This window comes from Erythrolamprus reginae, chromosome 12, assembly GCF_031021105.1.
Source record: "Erythrolamprus reginae isolate rEryReg1 chromosome 12, rEryReg1.hap1, whole genome shotgun sequence".
In the NCBI taxonomy this organism is placed as follows: Eukaryota; Metazoa; Chordata; class Lepidosauria; order Squamata; family Dipsadidae; genus Erythrolamprus; species Erythrolamprus reginae.
In genome coordinates, this window is record NC_091961.1 from 2,328,288 (window position 1) to 2,354,511 (window position 26,224).

At 42.3% G+C, this 26,224-nt stretch overlaps 2 protein-coding genes and 2 long non-coding RNA genes across 5 annotated transcripts; all 4 read left to right on the forward strand.

Moving 5' to 3' along the window:
• Positions 1-2,228: 2,228 nt before the first annotated feature.
• On the forward strand, positions 2,229-5,395 carry LOC139175014 (uncharacterized). Its single transcript, XR_011560456.1, has 4 exons — positions 2,229-2,335; positions 3,212-3,299; positions 3,663-3,792; positions 5,241-5,395. It is a non-coding gene; the product is annotated as an uncharacterized lncRNA (long non-coding RNA).
• Positions 5,396-6,247: 852 nt separating this feature from the next.
• LOC139175015 (uncharacterized) lies at positions 6,248-12,302 on the forward strand. Of its 2 annotated transcripts, none has more exons than XR_011560458.1 (4): positions 6,248-7,498; positions 9,784-9,880; positions 10,561-10,690; positions 12,144-12,302. It is a non-coding gene; the product is annotated as an uncharacterized lncRNA (long non-coding RNA). The 2 variants fall into 2 exon arrangements; XR_011560457.1 differs by having other exon boundaries at positions 12,148-12,302.
• Positions 12,303-14,210: 1,908 nt separating this feature from the next.
• On the forward strand, positions 14,211-18,098 carry LOC139175013 (small serum protein 2-like). The gene is made up of 4 exons (XM_070765809.1): positions 14,211-14,324; positions 15,157-15,250; positions 15,601-15,712; positions 17,917-18,098. Exons 1-4 carry the CDS (start codon positions 14,226-14,228, stop codon positions 18,023-18,025), a joined length of 414 nt encoding a protein of 137 aa, XP_070621910.1. The 5' UTR covers positions 14,211-14,225; the 3' UTR covers positions 18,026-18,098.
• Positions 18,099-19,822: 1,724 nt separating this feature from the next.
• On the forward strand, positions 19,823-24,279 carry LOC139174756 (small serum protein 5-like). Its single transcript, XM_070765303.1, has 4 exons — positions 19,823-19,914; positions 21,173-21,266; positions 21,612-21,741; positions 24,092-24,279. Exons 1-4 carry the CDS (start codon positions 19,912-19,914, stop codon positions 24,198-24,200), a joined length of 336 nt encoding a protein of 111 aa, XP_070621404.1. The 5' UTR covers positions 19,823-19,911; the 3' UTR covers positions 24,201-24,279.
• The last annotated feature ends 1,945 nt before the right edge of the window (positions 24,280-26,224 follow it).

Below are 26,224 nucleotides of genomic sequence, written 5' to 3' on the forward strand. Positions count from 1 at the left end.
TATGCATTGGTGTATCAATGTATTAATGCTTGTGCATAGGGGGGTCAGTGTATCAATGTGTGTGAGTATACCAACAGGCTCAGTCTCAACTCAGACAAGACCAAGTGGCTGTGGGCATTTCCTCCGAAGGACTCTTTGATCTGTCTGTCCATTGTTCTGGTAGGGTGGGGGAAAACATTGTCCCCCCTCAGATAGGGTCTGCAACTTGGGTTGGACCTCCTGGACCCACAGCTGAGCTTTGACCATCACCTTTCAGATGTGGCCAGGGGCACCTTTGTCCAGGTTCACGGAGGGTTGGTTAAGCCTTTCATTTCGGAAGGTGTTGCACGTAGGCCCAAAGCCTGGGGAAAGCAGTGATCAGGAGGCGGGACTGGGTGTGATGAGTGATGTGGAGTTGGCCACACCCATCCAGTCACCTGAACACTCAGCCACACCCACCCAGCCAGTCGTACAGGCAGAGAAAATGTTGTTCAATCATTTGAATCCCATCACTGCAATCAAGTATTCCTGTCACTTAAAACAAAAAATTTATTTATTGGATTTTATTTATTTATTGGATTTGTATGCCGCCCCTCTCCAGAGACCTGGACACAGTTCTTGAGAAGCATTAAATGCCATATGGTTTGGAACCGGTTTGTAACAACATTTGTGGCCAGCGCAAAGAACTGCACAAGAAGGGAGCAGAGAATCATGGAAGCCTCGTACTGCCTTGGTGTATTGGAATTTCTGGAAAGTGGAAATTTTGTCTCAGCCCAGATTAAGCACTCTGTGCACCTTTAACAAAAAGAGGAGGAAATTTGCAGGAAATCCACAGAAGAGTATTCAATTCCCCTCCAGCATATCCAGGGAGCATGTGGGTAGGACTGACGCAGAACAAAACCATGTGAGATCGTAAGCAAGAGAGAAAGAGCCTGCAGGGAAAGCCAGTCTACTCTGTCAAATGCCTTCTTGAAGATTTGAATGGACAGACAATGTAAAACCATGTAAAGACAGGACTCAAATGATATTACCAAAGCTCTAAAATGCCTAATTCTGGGAGTCCCTAGAAAGGATTTAGAGTAAGTCCCACTTCCAAGTGTAGGAAAAGCAATTGCTGGGTAGGTTACAATCCTCAAGAGGGTTAGGGCTCAACTTGGGAGAAGCTGCATATCTGGCTGGTTCAACATTATTATTATTGATCGATTTTGTCCAATACACAATGAGGGTTTTAGTGGGTATACACATAGTAAAATACAGGTTATAGAGGATATAGTCATAGTAAAATATATCTAAGAAAGAATAGAATAGAAGACATAGGAATAAAACATATCAATGAAATAATAGAAGAAGAAATATAGGAATAGAAGAAAGGTGTAGGAGATATAGGAGAGCAATAGGACAGGGGACAGAAGGCACTTGTACTTGCCCCTTACTGACCTCTTAGGAATCTGGAGAGGTCAACCGTAGATAATCTAAGGGTAAAGTGTTGGGGGTTTGGGGATGACACTATGGAGTCCGGTAATGAGTTCCACGCTTCGACAACTTGGTTATTGAAGTCATTTTTTTTACAATCAAGTTTGGAGCGGTTGTACACAATCTAAGGTTAAAGTTTAAAAGTTGTTTAAAAGAATGACGGATAGATGCACAAATGCAGAAATGCAATATTTGGTATGGGGGCATATGAAGTCAGGACGGTCACTTTCCTCCCACAAAGCCTCCCAGGTGGAAGAAGGGATGAGAAAGGAGAGGAACCTGATGTGGGGCTGAGACACATCTGTGGGGGTCAATCCCAACGATACCATTGGAGGGTTTTGCCTCTGGAGAGGGGAAAGACTGAAAATTATCCCATCCAGAGGACTGCTAGGTGGGTGAAAAAAAGGTTGAGGTCTTGGGGTATCCTGGATTGTGTGCAGCTGGCACAAAAGAGGGGAGGGAGATGTTCCAGGTTGACCCTCTTGTGCAACAGAGATCGAACTGCACACTTGCACAAGACAGTCAACTTAACCCAGAGGGCTTTTCCTAAGGTTCATGGACAAATTAATAAACTTTGAACAGCCAGTTGCTCAAACAGCTGCTAGGTTCTCTGATGGCTTATTCCCCTTTCTAAAAACAACCCCACAACCCACACACACACACACAAATTAGACATACAGGTAGAGCAAATATTTTTTCTCCTGGCAGGGGCTCTTCTGACAAAACTTTGACTCAGCAATTAAAAAAAAAAAGGGCACAAGGGTTGGTGTTGGTTTTTGTATAAATGGGAGTAGCAGATTCCGTGCTGACCTCAGAGAGAAGAGCTGCTCCTGGTCCGTCCACCCTACTCGGAGTTTCCTGGTCTTTCCCCAAAGCCAAGATGGTAAGTGAAACGGTTTGTTCTTCATTTGAAGAGAGGTTTTAACTGTCTTGGATGTAGCTGGAGGAATGAAATGGACCCATTGGGACAGTCACTCTCTCGCAGCAGAACCGAGAGCTATACCATATTTTTTCGAAGTATAAGATGCACCTTTTCATCACTTTAAAAGAGGTGAAAGGTTTGGATGCATCTTATACTACAAATGAAGCTTCTTGAAAGCTTTTTTTCTCAGCCCTTACCAGGTCCTGACGATCTTCCCTGCTTGCAGGCTTGTTTTCATGTCTACTTGGATTCTTTTTTCCAGCCTAAATTATTTGAAGGATTCTTTTTTTAAAATAATAGTTTCTTTATTGAAGAAAAAACAAGGATTGTTTTCATGACTATTCCTCCGAAAAAAGTTTTTTCAGTCCTAACCAGGGGATTAAATAATGTCCTGAAGCTGGGCAGACGAAGGACCCTAGGCAGATTAATACCTCTAGGTATATATTAATTGGAGAAAGGGGAGGAAAGTGATGTGGGACGGAGGCACATTTATGGGGGTCAATCCCAATGATAGCAATTGAGGGTTTTGCCTCTGGAGGGGGGAAGGACTGAAAATTATGCCATCTGGAGGACTCCTAGGTGGGGAAGCGAATGGTTGAGATCTTGGGCTATCCTGGATTGTGTGCAGTTGGAGATGTTCCAGGTTGACCCTCTTGTGCAACAGAGATAAAATGCACACTTGCACAAGACTGTCAACTTAACCCAGGGGGCTTTTCCTAAAGTTCATGGACAACAGGGCATTATTGGAGAGGAAATAAGTAAACTTTGAACAGTCAGTTGCTCAAACAACCGGTAAGTTCTCTGACAGCTTATTTTGTTCTTATTTCCCTTTCTCAGAAAATCTTTCTCAGCCTGATCCTCTTCTCTCTCATGCTGGTTACGTGTCAAGGATCATGCTTTGCGAGTATGCCTGTGATTGAAAATGGTAATCAAATTCTTCATGCCTTTGAAAAAAAAACATTACTGTACTGCTTGCAAAGGTTTAGCAAATGCCAGGGAAATGTTGCTGGCTGAATTTCGACAGCCCAGGTTTTCATTAAAGGCCTCTGAACTAAACCACAAAACATCTTTTGTATTAAGGTAGAAGTTGTTTGACCATCAGGGGTCCTTCCAAAATTAATCAATAATCAATAAAATAAAATGTTTGCATCGAATGCAGAGAATTTCTATAGCAGTCAACATTTGTCCAATGGTAGATCTGTAGAATGAGTAAGTTTCTCAGTGCAGTTCGGCAGTTGTGGATTCTGTTGATGGATCAATGTTCAACTCTTCCCTTCTTTTTTCTTAGATAAAATTGTACCTCAAGAAATATGCATTGATACATTTGATGGAAGAAAGCATCTCCCTGGGTCCACTTGGAACACAGATGAATGTTTCAGATGTGAGTGTATCGACACTGGATTGAACTGCTGCCGCAGGTAGGAAAAAGTTTCAGTCCACCCTCTGATACATTAATTTGCTCAGGTTTTCTTTTAGATTAAGTCACAAGTCATATTCATCGTTTCATTAATTTATAATATGACATACAAAAGGATATAAAAGCAAATATTAGTTCGATTTGGAAAGGAAAAATGGAAATGGATAATGGGGGAAAGTAAGGGAAAGGGGGGGAGGGGGAGATTAACGTCTAGACTCATTTGGTTCAGTAAAATAAGGCATTAAGATCTACTCTCAACTTTTTACTTTTTCATAATAATAGAAACTAGCCATTTCTATAAGGCACAGGAATTTATTGGAGATAGCACAAGTTCAGAAAGAAAGAGAGAGAGAGAGAAAGAGAGAGAGAAAGATGAAAGACAGACAGAAAGAAAAAGAAAGGCAGAGAGACAGACAGATGGAAAGACAGAAAGTTGAAGAAAGGAAGGAAAGAGGGAAGGAAGGAAGGAAAAAGAAAGAAAGAAAAAGAAAGGAAAGAAAGAAAGACAGAAAGACAATAAACCAGAAGGAAAGATATAAGGAAGGAAGGAAGAAAGGAAGGAAAAAGAAAGAAAGAAAAAGAAAGAAAGACAGACAGAAAGACAATAAACCAGAAGGACAGATATAAGGAAGGAAGGAAGGAAGGAGGGAGGGAGGGAAGGAAGAAAGGAAAAAGAAAGAAAGGAAAAAGAAAGGAAAGAAAGAAAGACAGAAAGACAATAAACCAGAAGGACAGATATACAGAAGGAAGGAAGGAAGGAAAAAAGGAAGGATGGAAGGAAGAAAAAAGAAAGGAAAGAAAGAAAGAAAGACAATAAACCAGAAGGACAGATATACAGAAGGAAGGAAGGAAGGAAGGAGGGAAGGAAGGAAGAAAGAAAAAAGAAAGGAAAGAAAGAATGACAGAAAGACAATAAACCAGAAGGACAGATATACAGAAGGAAGGATGGAAGGAAGGAAGGATGGAAGGAAGGAAGGAAGGAAGGATGGAAGGAAGGAAGGAAGGATGGATGGAAGGAAGGATGGAAGGAAGGAAGGAAGGAAGGAAGGAAGGAAGGAAGGAAGGAAGGAAGGAAGGAAGACGCTAAGAACATTGTTAGCACCTTTCCACCTAGGGCTGGAAAGAAACTTTTTCGGAGCAAGTTAGAGCAATGAAAAAACCCTGCAAAGATTTAGGGCTTGGAAAACATTCTTCCCGGAGAGAAACCATGAAAGAGCCTGCAAGGGAGGAGCTGGGAGGGTCATTAGCAGCTATTTAGGGCTGGGGAAAAAGCTCCATTCAGTATAAGACACACCCTAATTATCAGCCTCTTTTAGGGAGGAAAAAGCTGCGTCTTATACACTGAGAAATAGGGTAATAAAGACAGAAATGACATTTTAAATTTTAACTACCCATAACCTCTCCTTCTTTTTCTCCCTCCATCTCCCCCTTCTTTTCTCTCCTTCAAAGATATGGCAAAATTTCACATTTTGTAGGGTGCAAAACATCGCTGAATCCTGTGACATGCCAATATGAAATATTTCGACTTGATGACCCAACAGTGCCATGTAATGGCCCTATCGCACTTCCAAATGAATCTCAATAAATCTCATCAGCCTCTAAAATGGTTTTTCTTGCCTTTTCTTTTTATTAAATAAGAATGATGTAAAACAGGAAGCTGAGGTCATAATGTTAGTCATGCAGTAGAGCCAGGTACAGTCTGCATATTGGTGTGTCAGTGCTTGAGCACTGGTGTGTCTGTGTATGAATGTTTGTGTATTGGTGTGTCAGTGTGTCAATGCTTGCATAATTCTCTTTTGATAGTCGAAAAGGTCCTAAAGAGCAGGAAAGAATTAAAATCTCTAGAAGTGTCCAATTTCCATTTTGGCCTTCTTCAGGGTGATCATCTATTCCTGACATCGTTCTGCAAAGGTGCACAAGTGAGCACAGGAAATGGTGTGTCAGTGTTGTTTTGGGCCAACTCGTGAATTGGTGGATGGATTTTAACTCAGCCATGAAAAGAAACTTTTTTTTTTAAATGGGCAAGATTGTTTTGGGAGCTTTGGTTTGAGATGGAGTTTCCCCGCTACTACAATTACACCAGACTGGAACTGGGAGAAGGGGAAAAGTTGCCCTTGACTTATGACTGCAATGCATTCTGCCCACATGGTTTAAACGGAAAAACCTCCTGGAAAACAGCCCCCAAAATGAGCCAGAAAATGGCCCATAAAATTGTCATTTTAGGGCTATCTTTGGCCCAGTTATTAGGCTGGTTTTGGTGTCAGTTTCTGCAATGTTTAAGATGAAAAAAAAAGTCCCTGTTCAGGCTTGAACATGGCCAAAAACAGGTTGAAAAAGGAAGGAGGGGAAGAAGGAAGGTGTTGTGGTTAGCTCTGGCCCAGCTCCTGCCCCAAGGAATGTGCAGGTGGATGTGGGGGAGACATCCACATGCCACAGGCCTGTTTTGCTCCCGATGGAATCTGCCGATGAAGCCTCCTCTGACAAAGGCAGCGTGAGTGACAGGGAAGAGGGGAGTTTGGCAGACAGCCCAGGAGATCAATCATCTGTATCATCCCTGGATTCTGAACAAGAATTAATGACACATCCACGCATGCGTAGAGTGATGCATAGGAGACAACAACTGAAGGATTATTACAAGAGAAAATGAGGCCACCTGTCGTTGGGTGGGGCTCCAGTAATTAGGGCTGCTGCTATAAATAGCAGCGTGTGGGTTTGGCCATTGTGGAAGAGTATCTGATTGTAGTTCTTCAGGAATCGTGTGAGCTGTTTTCTGGACTTCGTTTGCTGATTTTTCACACCTTTGAAACCAAAGCAGAGCAACGTGTGTGTGTGTGTGTGTGTCTCACTTCATTGGAAGAAGAAGGGATGTGAAGTTTCTTCACAGCTGCTAGCTAAGTACTTAATGACTGCTTAAGGGAAATTGTACAGTGTGATAAAGAACATTGGTTTGAATTTTCAAACGTGTGTGTGTGTCTGCAATTTGTACCCTTGAATTTTCGGGAGGCTCCTACCAGAGAGCCTGACAGAACAGAAGGAAGGAAGGAAGGAAGGAAAAAAGGAAGGAAAGAAGGAAGGAGAAGAGAGCCAGAGAGCATGTGGGTAGGACTAACGCAAAACAGAAATGTGAGAGAAAGAGCCTGCAGAGAAATAAAGTCTATTCTGTCAAATCCCTTATTGAAGATTTGAATGGACGGAGAAAAATATTACCAATGCTCTAAAATGCCTAATTCTGGTTTGGGAATCCATGGAAAGTAATAAGAGTAAGTCCTACTCCCAAGTGTAGGAAAACCAATTTCTGGGTTGGTTACAATCCTCAAAATGGGTCGGGCTCATCTTGGGAGAAGGTGGGGAGGAAGCTGCACATTGGCTGGTTCAATTCCTCACATTCTGTCGGAGTCTTTTAATCTCCCCATAATTTTTCACAATGTTGCTTAAAAGCTGACAAAATATTTCCCTTGTATCACATCTCCAAAATAAAGACACACAAAAAAAGAAACACAAATTAGACATAGATCAAATGTTCTTCTTCTGGCAGGGGCTCTTCTGACAAAACTGTCACAGCACTTTTTTTTTAAAGTGCACAAGAGGCGGTGTTGGTTTTTGTATAAATTGGAGGGGCAGATTCCGTGCTGACTTCAGAGAGAAGAGCTGCTCCTGGTCGTTCAACCCTACCAAGAGTTTCCTGGTCTTTCCCCAAAGTGAAAATGGTAAGTAAGGAAAATGATTTGTTCTTCACTTGCAAGAGGAATAACTGTCTTGGATGTGAGAAGAGAATAGCTTGAGTAATGAAATTGGCCCATTGGGACAGTCACGCTTTGGCAGAAGAACCGAGACTTATATTTTTTGGAGACGCATCTTTACCCCCTAAAAGAGACTGACCTTCCACCAAATAGGATAGCAAAAATGTTCCCAAAGACTTCCCCATTATGTTGGAAATGTAAGAAGGAAATAGGGTCCTACTACCATCAATGGTGGATGTGTAGTAAAGTTAAGCTTTACTGGAAAATGATAGAAAGAATAATAAAAGAAATAGGAAAACAGGAGATAGAAATAACCCCGGAATTTTATTTACTGGGAATAACCAATCAGAAATATAAGAAAGAAATTTTGTATTTAGTTATTCACATTTTGACCGCGGCCAGGATAATATATGCGCAAAATTGGAAAGGGGAAAATATTCCCAAAGAAGAGGAAGTCATTAAAAAAATATTAGATTGCGCTGAAATGGATATGATAACAAGACGGTTAAAAGATCAAGAAGAAACAGAATTTTATGAAATATGGAACAAAGTGTATACAGTATATGGATAAATAAGAAGAAATAATAAAAAGTTAAAACAAACAAACAAATCAGAGAATTGTATTAGTAGAGATATGATTTAAGTGTTATATTAGAATTAGTAGGGAAAAGATTTTAGAATTATGTTAGAATTAGTTTATGCATGAAGACCTATTATAAAAAGTTAAACAAATTTCTTCTTTTCATTTATAATAATAAGTTGACTTTAAATATTTTTTTTAAGTATTCTTTTTTCTGTATTGAAATTTTTACTTTTAGAATAAGCGGGGAAGATACAACCCCATTTTTATGTTAAATGTTATGTTTGCCAGTTTTGTCTATTTTATGAAAATTAATAAAATTTATTGGGGGGAAAAAAAGAGACTGAAAATTTGGGTACATCTTATACTCCCAACATAGCTTTTTGGAAGCTTTTTTCCCCCTCCCAGCCTTAACAAGGTGTTAACTATCTTCCCATCTTGCAGGATTTTTTCATTGCTACTTTGAAGTTTTCTAGCCGTAAGTCTTTGAATGCTTGTTTTCATTGCTGCTCCCTCTGAAAAAGTTTTTTTCAGCCTTAGCAAGGTGCTAATAACCTTCCCTGCTTGCAAGCTTGTTTTTATTGCTTTCATTTCAGCCCCAATGAGGGGATTAAATAATGACCAGACTAAGGACCCTAACCAGATAAATATCTGGTAGGTAGATTCCATCCCCCACTTTTTTCCTGCCCCAAACTAAGGTGCATCTTATACTCTGGTGTCTCTTATACTCTGAAAAATATGGTAAATTTTCTTATTAAGGTGGAAAAAATACTCTGTACATTATTTAGGTAAAATAAACCAAAAAAGAAATGAAGGTCAGATGTCATCAGATGCTTCTTCAAAACTCCAAAATAGAGATAGGAGAAATAGAATCGTTTGCAAAACCAATGAATTACATTTGGGGTTGTGTGAGATAAGTTTAAAATCCACATGTTGCTGGTCTAATATTTGGGCAAAGACTCAAAAACAGAGTTTATTTTCTAGAATTTTATTTATGTATTTGTTTATTTGTCAAACATGTATAGGATATTAGTACAACATATGTAAAAAGTAATGATAAAATAGGACATTAGGACAGGGATGATAGGCAGTTTGGTGCGCTTATGCACTTCCGTTACAGACCTCTTAGAAACGGGGAGAGGTTGACTGTAAACAATCCAAGATTAAAGTTTAAAAGTTGTTTAAAAGTATGACGGATAGATGCACCAATCCAGAAATGCAATATTTGGTATGGAGGATCTATGAAGTCAGGATTGTCACTTTCCGTCCCAGGTGAAAGAAGGGATGAGAAAGGGGAGAAAACTGATGTGGGACATGTGTGGGGGTCAACCCCAATGATACCAATGGAGGATTTTGCCTCTGGAGGGAGCAAGGACGGAAAATTATCCCATCCGGGGGACTCCTTAGGTGGGTGAAAAAAAGGTTGAGGTCTTGGGGTATCCTGGATTGTGTGCAGCTGGCACAAAAGAGGGAAGGGAGATGTTCCAAGTTAACCCTCTTGTGCAACAGAAATCGAACTGCCCACTTGCACAAGACTGTCAACTTAACCCAGAGGGCTTTTCCTAAGGTTCATGGACAACATGGCATCATTGGAGAGGAAATGAGTAAACTTTGAACAGTCAGTTGCTTAAACAACCACTAAGTTCTCTGATGGCTTATTTTCCTTTCTCAGAAAATCTTTCTCAGCCTGATCCTCCTCTCTCTCATGATGGCTACGTGTCAAGGTGGAGAATGCTCCCAGGTTTACTTTGCACCTACGATTCAAGATGGTAACCAAAGTCTTTATACATTTGAAGAAATCATTGCTGTGCGGCTTGCAAAGGTCTAGTAGTGCCAGGAGAAATATTGGGGGCTTAATTTTTACAGCCCAGGTTTCATTAAAGGCCTCTTAACTGGGCCACAAAATACTTTTTGCATTAATGTAGAAGTTGTTGGATCATCAGAGGTCCTTCCAAAACTGATAAATAAATAAAATTTATTTATTTATTTATTTTTATTTTTACTTTGTTCAACACACAATGTAGGTTATAGAGAATATACACGTAGTAAAATTTATTTATTTATTTACTTACTTACTTACTTACTTACTTACTTACTTACTTACTTACTTACTTACTTATTGTATTGGATTTGTATGCCGCCCCTCTCCGTGGACTTATCAAAGAAAGAAGAAAAGATATAAGAATAAAATATGTCAATGAGGAGTAGAGGGAAAGATATAGGAATGGAAGAAAAGATAAATGAGATAAGGAGAGACAATTGGACAGGGGACGGAAGGCACACTAGTGCGATTATGTTGCCTCAATGCTTTGCATCAAATGCAGAGAATCTGTATACTAATCAAAATTTTCCCAATAGTAGGTTTGTAGAAAGAGTAGGTTTCTCAGTACAGTTCGGCAATTGTAGATTCTGAAAGTCAACTTTCAATTCTTCCATTATTTTTTCTTAGGTCTAGTGCTGCTGCCAGACACCTGTTATGATCACTATGATGGAAGAAATCATCTCATCGGGTCCACCTGGAGCACACCTGATTGTTACATATGCGAGTGCGACAAAGATGGATTGATGTGCTGTCCCAGGTAGGAAGAGGCCACCATCAGATATATTAATTTGCATGTTTTCAGAAGGAAGGAAGGAAGGAAGGAAGGAAGGGAAGGAAGGGAAGGAAGGAAGGAAGGAAGAAAAAAAGACAGATGGAGACAGAAATAAAGAAAGAGAAACAGAGAGACAGAAAGAAAAAAGGTAGGAAGGAAGGAAAAAAGACAGAAAGAAAGAAAGAATGATGAAAGACAGAAAGTCAGAAAAATGAAAGACACAAAGACAGAATGAAGGACAGAAAGAAAAACAGAAAGAGAAAAAGACAGACATATAGACACACAGAAAGAAGGAAGGAAGGAAGGAAGGAAAGGAAGGGCTTTATCCAGCTTTAGCTTAGTCTCTTTCAGAATTATCTGGAGGACATTTGCAACAGGAAATGGTGGGTTGGTTAAGCCATTCATTTTGGGAGGTGTTGGGTGCAGTATCAACCTATTGATGATTCCCAACTATAGACCGACCCCTACTCAGATAGAGGATGCCGTGGTGGTTTTGGCCTTAAAGGATAAGAAGGAAACAATTGTGACTCAACCATGGCATCATAGGATGGGTGTAGTTTTTGCCCCCAGCCAAAGGACCAGGTCATAGGTTACCTTTGACTCCATACTGGGTGCCACCTCCTCCCTGGATTGAGCTGGTACACAATTTGGGGGGTGGGGGCGTCTTCTTAAACTCACAGTCCTGTCGAAGAAGTCGGTGGCAGCCATGGCTATGGAGGGGTTTTTGCTCAACTTCGACTAACCTTCATTTAACTGACAAAAACAATAACACCACCCAACAGTTGGACACTCCATCACCCTTCTTAATGTGGTTTGTTCTTCATTGGCAAGAAGGGTTTTAACTGACTTGAATCTGAGAAGAGAATGGCTGGAGGAATGAGGGGATGAAGAATCACAGAAGTGGTTTTAAAAAACCTGGGAGAAATATTCTGTACATAATGGGAGAATATAATATAATTCAAGTTTCAAGTTTTATTGGATTTATATGCCGCCCCTCTCCGAAAACTCGGGGCGGCTAACAACAATCATAAACAATATACAATAATAATCCAATACTAAAAGCGAATTAAAACCCCTTAATATACAAAACCAAACATACATACAAACATACCATGCATACAATTGTAACGGCCTAGGGGGAGAAAAAGTCTTAATTCCCCCATGTCTGGTGGCAGAGGTGGGTTTTAAGTAGCTTACGAAAGGCAAGGAGGGTGGGGGCAATTCTAATCTCTGGGGGGAGTTGGTTCCAGAGGGCCGGGGCCGCCACAGAGAAGGCTCTTCCCCTGGGTCCCACCAAGCGGCATTGTTTAGTTGACGGGACCCGGAGAAGACCCACTCTGTGGGACCTAACTGGCCGCTGGGATATAATAAAGACAGAAACTATGAGCATAACCTCTCCTTCTTCCTCCTCCTCTTCCTCCCTTTTCCTCCCTCCAAGCTAGGGTGGTCCTAGCGTTGTTGAAGGGTGCCTTAGGGTGGTAAATCCCGTGACATGTCAATATGAACACTACAGAATTTATGACCTAACACAGCGCTGTGATGTCTGATCTCTTCACATGGATGAACCTGAATAAATCTCTCACGTCAGCATCAAAAATGGTTTTTCTTGCCTTTTCTTTTTTATTAAATAACAGTTATATAAAACATGAAGCTCAGGTCATAATGTCAGCCATGCAATGCAGCAAGGTACAGCCTGCATCAGTTTGGTGTGATAGTGTGTCGATATTTGTGTATTGGTGTGTCAGTGTGTCTGGGACAGGGGGAAAAGTGATCCTTGACTTAGGACTGCAACACATTCTGCCCACATGGTTTAAAGGAAAAAACAGCCCCCAAAACGAGCTAAAAATGGCCCAGAAAATGGCCCCAATAAAGGCCTTAAAATGGGCAAAAACAGATTGAAAAAGAAAGGAAGGAAGGAAGAAAGTTAAAAGATGGGAATGAGCAGAAGGAAGGGAGGAAGGGAGGGAGGAAGGAAGGAAGGAAGGAAGGAAGGAAGGAAGGAAGGAAGGAAGGAAGGAAGGAAGGAAGGAAGGAAAGGGTTCAGAATTTTCTGGAGAACATTTGCACCAGGAAATGAAGGTTTGGTTAAGCAATCTTTCTCTTTCTGTTATGCATGTATTATTTTTGGGGTGCAAATGGGCTTTAATTGTACAGGAGTCAATGGGATTTATTGCCTCTGCCTCCTCAGATGTGAAATGTTGGCTCTATTGATACAATATATTGCTTCTTAATAAGCTCAGCCTCCAATATCTTCCTTTCCTTGGTGATGGGAGCAGAAGGCTTTGCTGGTCTCTCCCCATCCTTTCACTGGTGGGGGGAGGACATTTGCACCAGGAAGCGGAGGGTTGCTTAAGCCTTTCATTTTGGGAGGTGTTGCGTACAGGCCCCAGGCCTGGAGAAAGGCAGAGTGATCGGGAGGCGGAGCTGGAAGTGATGAGTGATGTCAAGTTGGCCACGCCCACCCAGTCACCAGACTCCCTCAGCCACACCCACGCAGCCAGTCATTCGGTCAGAGAAAATGTTGTTAAATAATTCGAATCCCGTCACTGCAATCAAGTATTCCTGTCGCTTAAAACAAAAAGATTGGATGCACATTTCTTGAGAAGCATTAAACGCCTGATGCTTTGGAAGCAGTTTGCAGCAACATTTGTGACCAGTGCAAAGAATTGCACAAGAAGGGAGCAGAGAATTATGGAAGCCTCTTGCTGCTCTGGGCCATCAACTGCCTTGGAGTATTGGAATTCCTGGAAAATGGAAATTTTGTCTCAACAAAGACCAAGAATGGGTGCAAAGCGCTCTGTGCACCTTTAACAGAAAGAAAAGGAAATTTGCATGAACTCCACGGGAGAGTAGGCAGTTCCCCTCGAGCAGAATCAGAGAGAATGTGGGTAGGACTCATGCAGAACAAAACCAGGTGAGATTGTAAGCAAGAGAGAAAGAGCCTGCAGGGGAAGCAAGTTTACTCTGTCAAATGCCTTCTTGAAGATTTCAATAGACAGGCAAAACGGATGCAGGGAAAACCACATAAAGGCAGAGAGGATATTACCAAAGCTCTAAAATGCCTAACTATGGTTTGGGAGTCCATGGATTAAGTAAATAAGAGTAAGTCCCACTTCCAAGTATAGGAAAACCAAAGCCCTTCCGAGTCCATGGAGAGAGGCGACATACAAATTTAATAAATTATTATTATTATTATTATTATTATTATTATTATTATTATTATGTAGGATGGTTACAATCCTCAAAATGGGTAGGGCTCATCTTGGGAGAAGGTGGGGAGGAAGCTGCACATCTGGCTGCTTCAACTTCTCACATTCTGCCAGAGGTTTTCAATCTCACCATAATTTGGTCTTTTTCTAGCCCTGTTGTTCTAAAGCTGACACAATACTTTTGCTGTATCACATCTCCAAAACAAACACAAAAAAACCAAATACAAATTAATCAAATGTTCTTCTTCTAACAAAACTTTTACTCAGCATTTTTTTTAAGTGCAAAAGGGGCGGTCTTAGTTTTTCTATAAATGGGAGGAGAAGATTCGGTGCCGACCTCAGAGAGAAGAGCTGCTCCTGGTCTGTCCATCCTACCAAGAGTTTCCTGGGTCTCCCCCAAAGCCAACATGGTAAGTTAAATGGATTGTTCTTCATTTGCAAGAGGAGTTTTAACTGGCTTGGACATGAGAACAGAATGGCTGGAGGAATGAAATTAGATTTGTATGCCGCCCCTCTCCATAGACTCCATATATTTTGCATCCTATACTCTGGTGCATTCCCGAACAATATGGTAACTGTGGTGATAATAGTGGAAGAAATACTCTGTACATTATTTAGATGCAGTAAAGGCAAAAAGAAATGATGATCAGATGTCATCAGATGCTTCTTCAAAACTCCAAAATAGAGATAAGACAAACAGAACTGTTTGAAAAAGCAATGAATTACATTTGGGGATGTGTGAGTTAAAGTTAAAACCAAGACGTTGCTGATCTAAGTTTTGCGCAAGGAGTTTATTTTCTAGTTGTTTGAAAGTTTGACAGATAGATGGAAGAAGGCATGAGAAAGGGGAAGAAACTGAGGTGACCCTGAGGCACATCGGTGGGGGTCAATCCCAATGATACCAATGGAGGGTTTTGCCTCCGGAGGGGGGAAGGACTGGAAATTATCCCATTTGGAGGATTACTAGGTGGATGAACAAACGGTTGAGATCTTGGGCTATCCTGGATTGTGTGCAGCTGGCACAAAAGAGGGGAGGGAGATGTTCCAAGTTGACTCTTGTGCAACAGAGATTGAACTGCACACTTGCACAAGACTGTCAACTTAGCCCAGAGCATTTTTCCTAAAGTTCATGGACAACATGGTATCATCGGAGAGGAAATTTAGTAAACTTTGGACAGTCAGTTGGTCAAACAACCGCTAAGTTCTCTGATGGCTTATTTTGTTCTTGTTTTCCTTTCTCAGAAAATCTTTCTCAGCCTGATCCTCTTCTCTCTCATGCTGACCACATGTCAAGCAGCATGCTTTGTGGGTCCCTATGCACCTGCACCTTATGATGGTAACCAAACTCTTTATACATTTGAAGAAATCATCACTGCTTGTAAAGGTTTAGCAAATGCCAGGGAAATGTTGCCTGCTGAATTTTTACAGTGCAGGTTTTCATTAAAGGCCTCTTAACTGGGCCACAAAATACCTTTTGTATTAATGTTGAAGTTGTTTGATCATCAGGGGTCCTTCCAAAACTGATCAATCAATAAAATAAAATGATTTGCATCGAATGCAGAGAATTTGTATCCTAGATAAAGTTTATCCAATAGTAGATTTGTAGAATGAGCAGGTTTCTCAGTACAGAGCTCGGCAGCTGTGGATTTTGTTTCAATTCTTCCATTTTTTCCCATTCTCCGCCAGATACATGCGCTGATGACTATGATGGAAGAAAGCATCTCATTGGGTCCACTTGGAACACACCTCAATGTGAAAGATGCGAGTGTGGCAATAATGGATTGTTATGCTGCGACAGGTAGGAAGAGGTTCCAAGCAAGCCTCACCTATATTAATTTGCCCATGTTTTCGCTTAGGTTAAGCCACAAGCATTTAATTTTTTATATTTTATATTTATAATATGATATAGAAAAAGAATAGAAAAGGAAATATTAGATCAATTTTGAAAAGAAAAATGGAAGTGGATAATGGGGGAAAGCAAGGGGAAAGAGGCAGAAGGAGGTATTAATATCTAGACTCGTTTGGTTCAGTAAAATAAGGCTTTAAAATCTACTCTCAAGTTTTTACTTTTCCATAATATCTCAGGGACCGCCTTCTGCTGCACGAATCCCAGCGACCGGTTAGGTCCCACAGAGTGGGTCTTCTCCGGGTCCCGTCAACTAAACAATGCCGCTTGTCGGGACCCAGGGGAAGAGCCTTCTCTGTGGCGGCCCCGGCCCTCTGGAACCAACTCCCCCCAGAGATTAGAATTGCCCCCACCCTCCTTGCCTTTCGTAAGCTCCTTAAAACCCACCTCTGCCGCCAAGCATGGGGGAATTGAGATACTCTTTCCCCCTAGGCCTTTACAATTTCATGTGTGGTATGTTTGTGTGTATGTTTGGTTTTTTATATTAATGGGTTTTTAAATCATTTTTAGTATTTATTGGATTATTATTGTACATTGTTTTATTACTGTTGTTAGCCGCCCCGAGTCTCCGGAGAGGGGCGGCATTCAAATCAAATCAAATCAAATCAAATCAAATCAATAAACAAATAAACAAATAAACAAATAAACAAATAAACAAATAAACAAACAAACAAATAAATAATAATAGAAACTAGCCATTTCTATATGTCACAGGAATTTATTGGAGGTAGCACATATTCAGGAAGGAAGGAAGAGAAAGAGAGAGAGAGAGAGAGAGAGAAGAAAGGGCAGACACAGAAAGAAAGATGAAATAATGAAAGAGACAGAAAGAAAGAAAGAAAGAAAGGAAGGAAGGAAAAGAAAAAAAGAGATAATCAGACTCTGTTAACATAGGGTGGAACCCCCTTCTGTCTTAAGAGACCATCCTTAGACCAACTGTCAACTTTCATGCAGCCTCCAATCTTCTCTTGTGGAAAAAGATGGTTGAAAGTGCACAAAAGGACCAATTTGAAGCAAATTACCCCAACTTTTTTTCAGTCTGTTTTCAGAGTGGGACACAGCATTGAAATCTCATCAGTTTGCCCCCCCCCCCCACTCAAAGCACCAGGGCCAATGGTGGGTTCATATTGGTGTGGTGGGGTGCGTGCCGGCTGTGCAATTGTAGCTGCCTGCCGATTGTGCAATTTGGCTCCAGTGCTATCTTCACCAGTCCATCGCATGGCGCCACCTCTTTAAAAAAAAAATTAGGCCCTCCTTTTTTTTTTCACTTCCTGTGTATGCGCAGAAGCAAATTCCCACAAGGGGACATTCGTGTGCACGAGATTTTGGTCATTGTTTTTGCTTCCTGCGCATCATGCACAGAAGCAAAATCGTGTGAGGGGAAGCGTGCAAATACATTCGCGTAGAGAGACGGCACGCATGCAAAATGTGATGACACAGCGCACAGATAGGCAGCAAGTGGAACCTGCCCCTGATCATGTATCACCTTTGACTCTACACTGGGGGGCACTCCGTCAGATTGAGCTGGTACACAATTTGGGTCGGGGGGGGGGGGGTCTTCTTAAACTCACAGCTCCTGTTGAAGAAGCGGGTGGCAGCCCTGGCTATGGGGGGGGGGGGGTTGCTCAATTTGGACCAGAATGGCTGGAGGAATGTGGTGACCCCTTTGGGAGAGTCATGCTCTCATAGCCAAACTGAGAGTCATAGCTGTGGCTGCAATAAAGGGAGAAATACTTTGTACATTATGTAAATATAATAAATACAAACTTTGAGCATAACCTCTCCTTCTTCTTCTTCTTCCTCCTCTTCCTCCTCCTCCTCTTCTCCTCCTCTGGTTCCTCTTCTTCCTCCTCCTCCTCTTCCTCCTCCTCTTCTCCTCCTCTGGTTCCTCTTCTTCCTCCTCCTCCTCTTCCTCCTCCTCTTCTCCTCCTCTGGTTCCTCTTCTTCCTCCTCTTCCTCTTCCTCCTCTTCCTCTTCCTCCTCTTCTCCTCCTCCTCTTCCTCCTCTGCTTCCTCATCTTCCTCCTCCTCTCCTCCTCCTCCGCTTCCTCTTCTTCCTCCTCCTCTTCCTCCTCCTCCCTTTCCCCCCCCTCAAAGATATGGTAACCTTACCATTGTTGAAGGGTGCCGTACGGTGCGAAATCCCGTGACATGTGAATATGAACACTATAGATTTGATGACCCAACGCAGCGCTGCAATGTTTGATCCCTTCCCACGGATGAACCTGGATCAATCTCTCTTGTAGGTGAACTTGAATAAATCTCTCCAGCATCTAAAATCGTTTCTCTGGCCTTTTCTTTTGATTAAATAACAATTATATGAAGCATGAAGCTCAGGTCATAATGTCAGCCCTGCAGGATGGCAAGTTACCGCCAGCATCAGTTTGGTGTGTCATGGTATCAATGCTTGCGCATTGGTGTGTATAACTGAGACCTGGCTGGGCCAGGAAGGAGGTGTCCCCCTCTCAGAGATGTGTCCAGACAGGTTTCAAGTACAGTGGTACCTCTACCTGAGAACGCCTCTACTTACGAACCTTTCTAGATAAGAACTGGGTGTTCAAGATTATTTTGCTTCTTCTCAAGAACCATTTTCCACTTATAAACCTGAGCCTCTGAAACTGTAACCGGAAAAGGCGGGGAGAAGCCGCCGTGAGGCCTCTCTAGGAATCTCCTGGGAGGAAACAGGGCCGGAAAAGTCGGGGAGAAGCCTCAGTGGGGCCTCTCTAAGAATTTCCTGGGAGGAAACAGGGCCAGAAAAGTCGGGGAGAAGCCTCAGTGGGGCCTCTCTAAGAATTTCCTGGGAGGAAACCGGGCCGGAAAAGGTGGGGAGAAGCCTCTGTGGGGCCGCTCTAGGAATCTCCATGGAGGAAACATGGCCGTAAAAGGCAGGAAGAAACCTATGTGTGGCCTCTGTAGGAATCTCCTGGAAGGAAACAAGGCCAGAAAAGGCCGGGAGAAGCCTCTGTGGGGCCTCTCTAAGAATCTCCTGGGAAGAAACAGGGCCTCCACCCTCCCTGTGGTTTCCCCAATCGCACGCCTTATTTGCTTTTACATTGATTCCTATGGGAAAAACTGCTTCTTCTTTCAAACTTTTCTACTTAAGAACCTGGTCACAGAATGAATTAAGTTCGTAAGTAGAGGGACCACTGTACTGCATCAGCCGTGACCCCAGGGAAGGGGTGGAGGAATGGCAATTCTTGCCCGCAGCAGTCTTCTTCTTTGCAGGGTCTCCTGCCCCAAAGATTGTTGGGTGTGATTCTCTTCTCTTGAAGTTGGACTAAGGGGTTCCATTGGGCTTATTGCTGATTAATAATAATAATAATAATAATAATAATTATTATTATTATTATTAATTAGATTTGTATGCCGCCTTTCAGAGCAGCTCACAACAGGACAATATACATTATACAAATCCAATAGTTAAAAACAATTTTAAAAACCCTTATAAAAACAATCATGCAGCTCAAACAAACCATACATAAATTATACTTGCTAAGGGGTGTATTAATTCCCCATGCCTGGTGACATAGATGAGTTTTCAGAAGTTTACGAGAGGCCAGGAAGGTGGGGGCACCCCTAATCTCCGGGGGGAGTTGGTTCCCGAGGGCCGATGTACCTGCCTCCCAGCTGCATTACAATGGCCCTGCCTGTGCTGCTAGAGGTGGCAGCTATGTTGCAGAGTTCCCCAGCCTTATGGTACTGGGCTTATCTTGGGAGAAGGTGGGGAGGAAGCTGCACATCTGGCTGGTTCAACTCCTCACATTCTGCCAGAGGTTTTCAATCTCACCATAATTTGGTCTTTTTCTAGCCCAGTTCTAAAGATGACACAATACTTTCCCTTTATCACATCTCCAGAACAAACACAAAAAACAAACAAACACAAATTAGACACAAAGCAAATGTTTTCCTTCTGGCAGGGGCTCTTCTGACAAAACTTTCACTCAGCAATTTTTTTTAAAAAAAAGTGCCCAAGGGGAGGTCTTGGTTTTTGTATAAATGGGAGGAGCAGATTCCGTGCCGACCTCAGAGAGAAGAGCTGCTCCTGGTCCTTCCACCCTACTCGGAGTTTCCTGGTCTTTCCCCAAAGCCAAGATGGTAAGTTAAACGGTTTGTTCTTCACTTGCAAGGGGAGTTTTAACTGACTTGGATGTGAGAAGAGAAAGGCTGGAGGAATGAAATGGACCCATTGGGACAGTCACACTCTCGCAGTAGAACCGAGAGCTATACCGTATTTTTTGGAGTATAAGATGCACCTTTTCATCACTTTAAAAGAGGGTGAAACGGATGTGGGGCTGAGGCACATCTGTAGGGTCAATTCCAATGATACAAATGGAGGGTTTTCGGAGAGGGGTGGCATACAAGTCTAATAAATTATTATTATTATTATTATTATTATTATTATTATTATTATCATCATCATCATCATCATCATCATCATCATCATCATCATCATCATCATTTTGCCTCCGGAGGGGGGAAGGTTTAGTTTAGTTTAGTTTTATTGGATTTATATGCCGCCCCTCTCCGAAAACTCGGGGCGGCTAACAGCAATCATAGACAATATATAATAATAATCCAATACTAAAACCAAATTAAAACCCCTTAATATAGAAAACCAAACACACATACAAACATACCATGCATAAATTGTAACGGCCTAGGGGGAGAAGAAATCTTAATTCCCCCATGCCTGGTGGCAGAGGTGGGTTTCAAGTAGTTTACAAAAGGCAAGGAGGGTGGGGGCAATTCTAATCTCTGGGGGGAGTTGGTTCCAGAGGGTCAGGGCTGCCACAGAGAAGGCTCTTCCCCTGTGTCTCGCCAAACGACATTGTTTGGTTGGCGGGACCCGGAGAAGACCCACTCTGTGGGACCTAACTGGCCGCTGGGATTCGTGCGGCAGAAGGTGGTCCCTGAGGTAATCTGGTCCGGTGCCATGAAGGGCTTTATAGGTCATAACCAACACTTTGAATTGTGACCGGAAACTGATCGGCAACCAATGCAGACTGCGGAGTGTTGGTGTAACATGGGCATATTTAGAGGAGCCCAGGACTGAAAATTATCCCATTTGGAGGACTACTAGGTGGATGAACAAACGGTTGAGATCTTGGGCTATCCTGCATTGTGTGAAGCTGGCACCAAGAGAAGAGGGAGATGTTCCAGGCTGACCCTCTTGTGCAACAGAGATCCAACTGCACACTTGCACAAGACTGGCAACTTAACCCAGAGGGCTCTTCTAAAGTTCATGGACGACATGGCATTATTGGAGAGGAAATGAGTAAACTTTGAACAGTCAGTTGCTCAAACAACCGCTAAGTTCTCTGATGGTTTATTTCATCTTATTTTCCTTTCTCAGAAAATCTTTCTCAGCCTGATCCTCTTCTCTCTCATGCTGGCTACATGCCAAGGAGCATGCATGGTGATTCCCAATGAGGCGGAGTTTATAGATGGTAATCAAACTCTTTAAACATTTGGAGAAATCATTGCTGTACTGCTTGCAAAGGTTTAGGAAATGCCAGGGAAATGTTGCTGGCTTAATTTTTGCAGCCCAGGTTTTCATTAAAGGTCTGTTAACTGGGCCACAAAACACCTTTTGCGCTAATGTGGAAGTTGTTTGATCATCAGGTTTCCTTCCAAAACTGATTGATCACTAAAATAAAATGCTTTGCATCGAATGCAGTGAATTTGTATACCAGTCACATTTGTCCAATGGTTGATTTGTAGAATGAGTAGATCGACAGTTCTGGATTCTGTTGACAGGGTCAAATTTCAACTCTTCCATTCTTTCTTCTTAGGCAAACTGGTGGTGCCAGAAACATGCACTGATAGATATGATGGAAGAAAGCATCTCCTTGGGTCCACTTGGAACACAGCTCAATGTTTAAGATGCTCTTGTAGCGAACATGGATATGGGTGCTGCCACAGGTAAGAAGAGGTTCAGGGCCAACATCAGATATATTAATTTGCAGGTTGTCTCTTAGATTAAGCCACAAACAATTATTTTTATATACTCATATTTCATTAATTTATGACATACAAAAGAATAGAAAAGCAAATATTAGATCAATTTGGAAAGGAAAAAGGGGAGTGGATAATGGTGTAAAGCAAGGGAAAAGGGTGGGGATCAGACAGACAGACAGACAGACAGAAAGGTAGAAAGACAGAGAGAACAAAAGACAGAACGAAAGACAGAAAAAAGGACAGACAAACAGAAAGAACAAAAGACAAACAGACAGAGAGACAGAAAGACTAAAGACAGGAAGAAGAAAGAAAGAAACAAAGAAAGACACAAACAAACAAACAGAGGATAAAGACAGAAAGAAAGACAGAGATAGACACAGAAAGAAAGAAAGAGAGAGAAAGAAAGAAAGACACAAACAGAGGAGAAAGACAGAAAGATAGAGATAGCCACAGAAAGAAAGAGAGAGAGAGAAAGAAAGAAAGAAAGAAAGAAAAAAGGCACAGACAGAAATACAGACAGAAAAAGAAAAAGGAGGAAGGAAGGAAGGTAGGAAGGAAGGAAGGAAAGAAGGAAGGAAGGAAGGAAGGAAGGAAGGAAGGATAAATATTTAATGCCTCTTTATGGAATAGAGTGACCTAGATCATCTGTGGCCTAGAGGTAGAGCTCTTGCCTCACAATTAGGAGGTTGTGAGTTCCATCCTAGGTAGAGGCAGACGTAGGGACCGACGTGAAGCTCTTCTCAATCTGCTTTCAGAGTGGGACACACAAGTCCTACATGGCATCAGACCAGAATACCACCGAAACCCCCTTCTGCCACACAAATCCCAGTGACCGGTTAGGTCCCACAGAGTTGGCCTTCTCCGGGTCCCGTCGACAAAAAAATGTCATCTGGCAGGGCCCAGGGGAAGAGCCTTCTCTGTGGCGGCCCCGACCCTCTGGCATCAGCTCCCCTCCGGAGATTAGGACTGCCCCCACCCTCCTCGCCTTTCGCAAACTCCTCAAAACCCACCTCTGTCGTCAGGCATTCCCCTGTGCCATTTCCATTTTATGTATGGTTTGTATGAGATGTATGATTGTTTTTTTATATTAAGGGTTTTAAATTGTTTTAATCATTGGATTTGTACTGTTTTGTTGTTGTGAGCTGCTCTGAGTCTTCGGAGAGGGGTGGCATACAAATCTAATAAATAATAATAATAATAATAATAATAATAATAATAATAATAATAATAATTATTATTATTATTATTATTATTATTATTATTATTATTATTATTATTGAAATGTCGTCAGCTTTCCCCACTCCCTGTTCAAAGGACCAGGGCCCGTGGTGGGGTGCACCGTTCCGATAATGGCCCATTGATCGTGCAATTTGCCTGCGACGGCTCCAGTTCCGTCTTCACCAGACGGTCGTCCGGCCCCATCCCGTTTTCGGCCCTTTTTTTGCTTCATGCACTTGCACGAAAGCAAAAGAGCACGAGGGAAGGCGCACATGCACATTCGCATAATCAGCGGGCGGGCGTGAAAAGTGTGATGGTGCCTGTGCAGTGTACAAGCAGGTGGAATCCCCCACGACCAGGTCATGTATCACCTTCAACTCTACACTGGGAGGCACTCCCCCGTATTGTGCCGGTACACAATTGCTGTGTGTATGTCCTGTTGGAGCTCCAATTGAAGAAGCTGGTGGCAGCCATGACTATTGGGGGGGGGGGGATTTGCTCAATTTGGACCAGAATGGCTGGAGGAATGTGGTGACCTCTTTGGGAGAGTCATGTTCCCATAGCCAAACTGAGAGTCATAGCTGTGGCTGCAATAAAGGGAGAAATACTTTGTACATTATTTAGATATAATAAATACAAACTTTGAGCATAACCTCTCCTTCTCCTTTTTCTTCTCCTCCTCCTCCTCCCTCTTCTCTTTCTACTACTTCTTCTCCTCCTCCTTCTTCTACTCTTCCTCCTCCTCCTTCTCCTTCTTCTACTTCTCCTTCTCCTATTACTACTACACCTTCTCCTTCTTCTACTCCTCCTCCTCCTCTCTTTCTTCTATTACTACTACTATTACTTCTCCTTCTACTACTACTTCTCCTTCTTCTACTACTACTACTTTTCCTACTATTACTACTACTACTTCTCCTCCTCCTCCTCCTTTTCCTCCTACTTCTCTTTCTTCTATTACTACTACTATTCTCCTCCTCCTTCTCCTCCTCCTCCTTCTCTTTCTTCTTCTTCTACTACTATTTCTCCTTTTCCTCCTCCTCCTCCTCTTACTTCTCCTTCTCCTTCTTCTCCCTCCCCCTCCTCCTCCCTTTCAAAGACATGGTGGTACTCGCGGTGTTGAAGGGTGCAATACGGTGCTAAATCGTGCGACATGTGAATATGAGCACTACCGACTTGATAACCCAACGCAGCGCTGCCGTATCTGATCTCTTCACACGGATGGACCGGAATCAATCTCTCAAGTGTAAATGGACCTGAATAAATATCTCACATCAGCATCTAAAATGGTTTTTCTTGCCTTTTCTTTTTATTAAATTAACAATTATGTAAAATATGAAGCTCAGGTCATAATGTCAGTCATGCAATAAAATGAGATACAGCCGGTATCAGTTTGATATGTCAGTGTGTCAATGCTTGAGCATTGGTGTGTCAGTGTACCAATGCTTGCATACTTCTCTTGCTAGTTGAAAAGGTCATAAAGAGCAGAAAAAAATTAAAAGCTCTGTGGCTGCATAGCTAGAGGTATAACAAGCAGGAAGAGGGAGATTGTGATCCCCTTATATAGAGCGCTGGTGAGACCACATTTGGAATAATACTGTGTTCAGTTCTGGAGACCTCACCTATAAAACGATATTGACAAAATTGAACGGGTCCAAAGACGGGCTACAAGAATGGTGGAAGGTCTTAAGCATAAAACGTATCAGGAAAGACTTAATGAACTCAATCTGTATAGTCTGGAGGACAGAAGGAAAAGGGGGGACATGATCGAAACATTTAAATATGTTAAAGGGTTAAATAAGGTCCAGGAGGGAAGTGTTTTTAATAGGAAAGTGAAACCCAAGAACAAGGGGGCACAATCTGAGGTTAGTTGGGGGAAAGATCAGAAGCAACGGGAGAAAATATTATTTGACTGAAAGAGTCATAGATGCTTGGAACAAACTTCCAGCAGACGTGGTTGGTAAATCCACAGTAACTTAATTGAAACATGCCTGGGAAAAACACAGATCCATCCTAAGATAAAATACAGAAAATAGTATAAGGGCAGACGAGATGGACCATGAGGTCTTTTTCTGCCGTCAGTCTTCTATGTTTCTATGTTTCTATGACTTAGGAATTCAATGTCAGATTTCCATGTGCCATTCTTCTGGAGGTCCGTCTTATCCGGACATTATCATTCTGCCAAGGTGCACAAGTGAGCATAGGAAAATTGTCTATACAGATGTATTGGCAACCTTTCTCTTTCTATACTATAGTTATTACTTTTGGGGTGCAAATGGACTTTAATTGTAAAGGGGTCAACAGGATTTATTGCCTCTGCCTTCTCAGGTGTGAAATGTTGGCTCTATTGACACAATATATTTCTTCTTAATAAGCTCAGCCTCCAATATCTTCCTTTCCTTGTCGATGGGCATTGCTGGTCTCTCCCTTTGCTTTCCCTGAGTGGGGTAGGGGGTGACATTTGCACCAGGAAACAGAGGGTTGGTTAAGCCTTTCATTTCGGGAGGTGTTGCGTACAGGCCCAAAGCTGGGGAAAGGCCGAGTGATTGGGAGGCGGGGCTGGGTGTGATGAGTGATGTCGAGTTGGCCACGCCCATCCAGTCACCAGACCCTTCAGCCATACCTACCCAGCCAGTCATTAGGTCAGAGAAAATGTTGAATAATTTGAATTCTGCCATTGCAATCCAGTATTCCTCTTGCTTAAAACAAAAAGATTGGATGCGCAGTTCTTGAGAAGCATTAAACGTCTGATGCTTAGGAAGCGGTTTGTAGCAACATTTGTGGCCAGTGCAAAGAACTGCAGAAGAAGGGAGCAGAGAATTATGGAAGCCTCTTATTGCTCTGGGCCATCAACTGCCTTGGAGTGTTGGGATTCCTGGAACGTGGGAATTTTGTCTCCGCAAAGACCAAGAATGGGTGCAAAGCGCTCTGTGCAGCTTTAACAGAAAGAGGAGGAAATTTGCAGGAAATCCACAGGAGAGTAGGCAGTTCCCATCACGCAGAACCAGAGAGCATGTAGGTAAAACTAATGCAGAACAAAACCATGTGAGATTGTAACGAAGAGAGAAAGAGCCTGCAGGGAAAGCCAGTCTACTCGGTCAAATGCCTTCTTGAAGATTTCAATGGACAGGGAAAGCCATATAAAAGCAGGACTCGGAGGATACTACCAAAGCTCTAACATGCCTAATTCTGGTTTGGGAATCCATGGAAAGGAATAAGAGTAAGTCGCACT

What these genes read in the sequence shown, in the direction of transcription:
- LOC139174756 (XM_070765303.1), top strand. An exon ending in TGAGGCGGAGTTTATAGATG is followed by an intron (nt 21,267 to 21,611) that starts GTAATCAAACTC and finishes CTTTCTTCTTAG; the next exon opens with GCAAACTGGTGGTGCCAGAA. An exon ending in GGATATGGGTGCTGCCACAG is followed by an intron (nt 21,742 to 24,091) that starts GTAAGAAGAGGT and finishes TCCCTTTCAAAG; the next exon opens with ACATGGTGGTACTCGCGGTG.
- LOC139175013 (XM_070765809.1), top strand. Translation starts at nt 14,226, where the DNA reads ATGGGAGGAGAAGATTCGGTGCCGACCTCAGAGAGAAGAGCTGCTCCT. An exon ending in TGCACCTGCACCTTATGATG is followed by an intron (nt 15,251 to 15,600) that starts GTAACCAAACTC and finishes ATTCTCCGCCAG; the next exon opens with ATACATGCGCTGATGACTAT. An exon ending in GGATTGTTATGCTGCGACAG is followed by an intron (nt 15,713 to 17,916) that starts GTAGGAAGAGGT and finishes CCCCCCTCAAAG; the next exon opens with ATATGGTAACCTTACCATTG.